We start from the raw sequence: 6557 nt of genomic DNA, 5'->3' as shown, positions 1-6557 counted from the left end.
TCGTCAAAATATTAAAAATACAATGCTAATTGGCAAGGTTCTAGAGTAATAGTTCTTACTGTCTAAGAACCTTGGCTAATTGGTAGCTCAGTTTCTGAGGTTATTCATCCATCAAATTTTACCGTGGAACTACCGCCACGGAGCAGAAACCTTAACATCCTGCATCGTTTCGAAAATCGAAACTCTAGTCAATGGAGAGGACGCTTTAAGCCACCTAGATTTATTCACGCTGTCGAACAAAGAAAATAATGGTCATTGGTAAATTTTATGAACGCTTTGGGGTCAATGAATTTTCCCAGCACGACATGCAGCAGAAAGTGCTCATGTTTTTAGTTATTCCTTTTATAAAAAGTGAGCATCGCATGCGCACGATTTATTTACGAAATTTGTGTTGTTCGTGTATTATGAGTGGAAATTTGTGATGCGATAATGAGCGATGATATTGATGATTCCGTAGTTCATCATGACGACTTCACTCTATCTACTGAATGGGAAAAATTTATTGACAGACTGGAAAAGGTGATATTCAAATGGAGGTTATCTGAAAGCAAGTTCAGGCCAACACTCACTAGAGAAGATTACCTCAATGGATCTTGGGAGACGGTTACTGAACCAGTTGATTTTGCCGGTATGATTTTCAATAAATGATGGGTGTTGGGTAAAATTTGCCAATTGCTCAAGTTTAACTTTCTTGCAGATTTCAAATTTGACATTAGAAAGTACACTTTGAAAGTTAGAGGAGATGGAGAGGATGAAAAGTGCACTCCTGTTAGCCCTGTGTCGGAGGAAGACAATCTCAGTGAAGCCTCCCCGAGGGCGTACGAAAACCACCTTGATCTGAATTCAAATAATAATATTTTCCTCCCTTTTAAAGAGGTATGTGGTAACATTGCTATCATGTCTTTATTTCCCCTGAAATTCTCTGTGGATTTATTGAACACTGTATTGATCATTGGGCTAGTCATAAGATTTCACTTTAAAATCCATAAACGGTGTAGATCAGGAATTTGATAGTGTGAATTCCACCATATGGCTACAATTACAGTGACTTGGAGCTTTTCTATGCTATCAACATTTCAAACATTTGGTATCTCGTGTGTAATATTTTAAACAGCCTAGGCTCAAAATTAATTTGCTTTAATGAAGGTATTATGTGGGTACCTATTTTTGTTTAAAGGTGGGTTCTCCTGACATGTTTCACATCGTCAGATGGTATGGCCTACGTGAGTTTCTTGTATTGAGTCCCCAGCCTCGGCATTCCATTGCATCAGAGAGTAGATTGAAAATTCTTCTCAGCTCTGTACTCATTGCTGTTAACAATTGCTCTTGGTAAGTACACAACTGCAGGAGTATTGATTCTATAATGTCAGTGCCATTTTTCTGCTTGAGCCTTCACTTGCTCTTACAATTTTTATATATTGAGCATACCTATTTTGGAAATTGTCTTTTGGAAGCATTGTATTGTGTTTAACCTGTGACTGCAATATATCGTTATCATGTACTGATTATATCAAAGTAGGAGCGTAAGGGTTGAGGGGCCATATTGATGTATTATTATAGCATATGTAGTGTGCGGTATTATTAATTTTTAAGTGTAGAACAGCAATCATTGTGTGATTTTATAGGTACAAGAACGATATTACTATACGATACCTCCACTGCAAAAACGCTCAACAATTGCCCTCCGAATCAAATCCACTCATCTAGTACCTAATAGCTATACTAGATGAGCGGATTTGATTTGGTGGGCGATTGTTGAGTGTTTATGCCGTGGAGGTATTGTATAAATTTCATATAACTTTGATGGCGACCTGCTCATTGATATATCACACGTAATAGTCAATAAGATGAAACAATAGGAAATCATAAATAAAATAATTGCCTATGATACAGCAATTGGCTCAATGTGATCAACAAATATAATTAAATGAAACTTCCCCTTGTTGAGCACATTGAGAAAAAAAATCATTTATCTTAACTTCAGAATAATACCAGCCAAAAGCATTATTATCAGATGCTGTAGAATCACAACAAAAAAATTGACTGTGTATGCTAAAAAAAAGTCAATGAGTAAACTCTAGTAGCCCTGCTTTATTAGAAAAATTCTAACAATAGGGTGGTTTCCTCTTATTTTTTATTGCCTAAATCGAATGATTATTACTCCTGGAGTACGTATTTCACGCTTTAAGATTTTTAAATGACGATATCTATTTTTCACGATTAAATGAAAAGTGAAAATTTTCAAGCGCGCGAAAACGTGACGGGTAAGTATGATTGCCGGGAAAACTCCGTGTGACGTCGTTCTGGTTCCTGCTGTCGCAAGTAAGGTGACCTTGGGGCGAGGCTCTGAGCGCTGATACGACGCAGGATGCTTGCAGGTAGCAGAGCACCATGCTAGCTGGTAGCGCTTGGCTTGAATAAGGATTATTAATACCTTATCAAACGAAGAAAACTTTCCAACCTTAGCCAGTTTTAATAGGTGATTATTAAGACATGTTTCCCTGAGCTATGTGCCTCATGCATGCATTGGTAACCTCAGACGATGTAAAACTCCTATCTTCTTGTATAGAAACTAGGTCCCTGTGACGTCACGTGGAGTGGCATCGCATGGGCGCCAATCTGGCCTTTTTCAAATGCGGTTAAAATTGACCATTGCCATTCGTCTAAACTGTGAGTTGTAGAACCAAATAATTTATATATTATGAATACACTAATGGTGGGTAACGAACCGCAATCAATGCCTTTCGTTTTCTTTGATGAAGGAAACTACCCTATTTATGACCAGCTGTAGCTTTGGTTAACTTGTCAGCAATATTTCTACGAGTGGATACATTTAGCCACTATATCACCATTTGAAACATATTCATGAACTTTATGCTGTCTGACCCTTAACTGTTTATTTCTTTCTGTAACTCTTTTCCTTTCAGTCATTTCATTGGCTTGAATATTATCAGCTTAAATTAAACTGGGAGGCTGAATTTCAATAACCAACTCAGGAAACAACTCTCTCAACCAAATTACTTCCCGGGAAGTTTCATCGAAGACCAGATACTGTGCCTCATTTGTTGAGGTTTGCAATAACATTTTGTTTTCTGGACCTCCAAGCTACTTCTCCCCCAAACATTGTAATCACATATCCTGCAATAGATTTACTGTCATGGATACTGTTTGCGAAATCAGAATTTGAAAAAAATTAATCATCAGTTCAATTGATGATTTCTCATACACCAAATTATACACTATTGTCTCTTTGAAAGACTAACATTAAATAGGGAAGCAAAAACTGATGGAGGTGGATGAATTCCGTTATTTGGGAAGCAAGATTACCAGTGATGGGAGAAGCAAGAAAGAAATTATCAGCACAATAGCCCAGGTGAAGAGAGCATTCCACCTAAAGAAAGACCTGTTTACAGCAGGAAACTTAAATATGGAAGTAAAGAAACAGTTAATAAGAACCTATATTTGGAGTATGTATACTCCTATACGGAAGTGAGGCATGTACAATAACCACAGTGGAGAAAGCAAGGATGGAGACCTTTGAAATGTGGTGCTACAGAAGAATGATGAGGATCAAATGGATCAACCGAGTTAGTAACGAGGAAGTCCTAAGAAGAGTAGGAGAGAAGAGAAGCCTCATGAAATCCTTAACAAGAAGACGGAACAACCTTAAAGGCCACATCTTGAGACATGATGGCCTGATGAAGATGATCGTCGAGGGACAAGTGGAAGGCAAGAACGGAAATGGAAGATCTCGAGCAAAATATATAGAACAAGTAAAGAAGAATGTGAAAGAGAGGAAATACGTGGGTGTGAAAAGATAAGCTGATAGGAGAATTGAGTGGAGAGCTGCATCAAACCAATCCTAGGATTGTTGACCAGTGATGATGACTCTCTTTTAGATACTTCATTACTCTCTATATATCAATCCACCTCCAGGTAGCTGGACAATGGCAATACATATTGGCTTAGTTTGTTAACAGCAAACATAATGTCAGGTCTAGTGCAAGTAGCAATATACTATAACTTTCCGATAGCTCTTCTCTATATTTTCATATCAAATTATTCACTGTTGTACTCCAAGTCTGGACAGTTAGGGTCCGGTCACAATGTCTCTCTCATCTACTTCTCTTGATCAAGCATAATTTTGTCCACACATGGTCTGGTAACACCAATACCAAGAAAATAAGAAACTGGTCCCATGTCTTTTATATTCAATTCATTATCAATTTTTATCTTGATACTATCAAATTTACATTTCTTCCCACAAACAACCATGTCATCCACGTAGACTGCAGCATAAACCCCGTTCCCATGAAATACTCATGGATCTGACACACTGTCTGAGACCAAACCTATAATAATTTCTATCACACAGTCATTCCAATCTTTCCCAGACTGGTGAAGCCCATATATGCTTTTAAGCGAAAGACATACCACATCAGGACTTCCTTCCTCCCAAAGTTTCGGTTGGCACATATATACCGGCTCCTTCAACTTACTATTTAAATAGGCAGTGATCACATCCAAATGATCCACTGACCATCCCTTTTGCACAGATATAGCCAGCAGGACTCAGGCAGGCTCTTCTCATCACTAGGCTGTAGCTTTCGCTATAATCAATTCCATAAATTTGATTATGGCCCTGAGCTACTAATCTGGCTTTGTATCTCTGAATGTTACCATTCTTACCTAGTTTTAGACTAAACACCCATTTTGATCAAATAAAATTAGCATTTTTTGGTTTCTAAACTAATTTCTACATCCGATTTTCTTTCAAAGTGTTAATCTCTTCTCTCATTGCAGTAATCAACTTCTCCCTATTATCTCTACCTAGTGCTTCCCCTACCATCAGAGGTTCTGAGAATAAATTACCTGGTAGCTCTGTGTCCTCACCCTCACAATTAGCCTCACAACATGAACATCTCTTTAGCTTTCTCTCTCTTAGGGATCTGTGCAATGGCTTGGTCTCTGATTTCTCTAGATCCACCTCAGCACTAATTTCATTACTTTGAGTTGACAGAACAGAAATATCCTGATCACTCTCTCTTTATTGGTCATAAGGCATATCAGTGTCACTATCAAAATTATTATCACCATCTTCACAATCTTCGGTCTCACGCTAAATCTCTATATTGACATCTTTCCCTTAGTACAAGCACTGCAGTCCTTGGGCGATTTACCTACTCCACAAACCTCCGGCACTTGAGTGGGAGGACCAAACCTCTGGTGCCGTACAGCTGTAGTTTCCAGGGCTATTCCACTTGTATCTTTTGTTGTCCCATAATGATCCAAAATGCAATCAATATTCCTCCCCTGGGCTATATATTTGTTACACATAATATGATATAAATCTTTTCCAAGTCCCCAAGTCCAAAAGCCTTAAATTTTTCTACATTTTTCTTCAAAACAGTAATGCAGCCGTCTCCAAGTATACAGCACATGCCTTTCTTGTCGAGTTGTTTCATTGATAAAAGATTGCCATCGCTGTTAGCGCTCTTAAGCATTGGTAGGGTTCACCCTATGCATAGTGGCCACCCTGTGATGCCACAATGCATGGCAAAGTTTCTTGGCTGGCCTCTCACAGTGGTGGCATTTTTATCTCTTTGGATATCAAGGCAAAACAGCAGTTCGCTGGCACTTCTCAGCCAGTTCTTCATTCCCGTTCTACATTACCATCTGCCTGACTCAGTCCCCCTCCTCTACTCCAGTCCATGCTCTCAGTTCTGCTGATTATTTCCATTAGGCTAAATATCCTCTTTTAGTTATTTATCTATCACTGGGATGCTTGCATAAGCATGCTCTTAATCCTGGCTGGAGCAAGTCCACATATGAGAAGGGGTGCAGGAGGTTCACTTACTGCCATTGTACTCGTGCAAGTTGCCCTCTCAACTTAGGCCTTATACCCTACACCCACCCAACAGATCACATTGCTCAAGAATGCAGATGAAAGAGAGCCATAGGGATTTCAACACTCACAAAAGCATTCACGTTTCCCTGAAAAAAATTGTATTCAATCAAATTCAACATGGTGAGAGCGTAACATTAGTGTCCCTTAACAATTTTATTTAAAAATTTTCAAATTTATGAATTGAAATTGTTTTAGCCATGGTGGCAAAATTTGCTGGTTTGAATGCCAATAAGTCTTGTTAGTTTTTAGCACCAAATGCAACAGGCTGCTTGGTTACATTATGCTTTGGAAGTTGCCCCCAAATTTACTAGCTGTAGAAAAACAGACTAACGTCCCCTTGGCCTTCCCTTATCTCCAAAATATGAACATATTAGAAATGATGTATGGTGATTTCTGTTCCTCAATTTTTGGATTGCCATGCTAATACGATTCTTTTGTCAAACCAGCTCAGTTCCTGTCTTCGTTCAGTTTCATCATCCTAATAGCCATTATTTTGTTGGAGTGTCTGAAGGATCTGAGGGGATCCGTGTGGATTTTGAAATGGCCCATCTTAACTCCCCACCTCCAGGTTCTCACCTATCAGGTTTGTTATAAATTGTCTTTGTGATAAATTTTTTTCTTGTGTTATGAAGGTCTTTACTTGAACTAT

The 6557-nt window shown here is 38.6% G+C and overlaps 1 protein-coding gene across 1 annotated transcript in view; it reads left to right on the top strand.

Annotated features, from left to right (window-relative positions):
* Positions 1 to 352: 352 nt before the first annotated feature.
* Positions 353 to 6557, top strand: part of LOC124155917 (rab3 GTPase-activating protein catalytic subunit) — a 166877-nt gene continuing 160672 nt past the window's right edge. The window contains exons 1-4 of the mRNA XM_046530140.1: positions 353 to 628; positions 698 to 876; positions 1178 to 1329; positions 6355 to 6491. Coding sequence (XP_046386096.1) covers positions 430 to 628; positions 698 to 876; positions 1178 to 1329; positions 6355 to 6491 — 667 coding nt within the window. The 5' untranslated portion in view covers positions 353 to 429. The remainder of the gene's footprint in view (positions 629 to 697; positions 877 to 1177; positions 1330 to 6354; positions 6492 to 6557) is intronic.

This window comes from Ischnura elegans, chromosome 3, assembly GCF_921293095.1.
Source record: "Ischnura elegans chromosome 3, ioIscEleg1.1, whole genome shotgun sequence".
NCBI classification, from domain to species: Eukaryota; Metazoa; Arthropoda; class Insecta; order Odonata; family Coenagrionidae; genus Ischnura; species Ischnura elegans.
The sequence above is the reverse complement of the archived record's forward strand: the minus strand, read 5'-3'. Positions and strand labels throughout refer to the sequence as shown.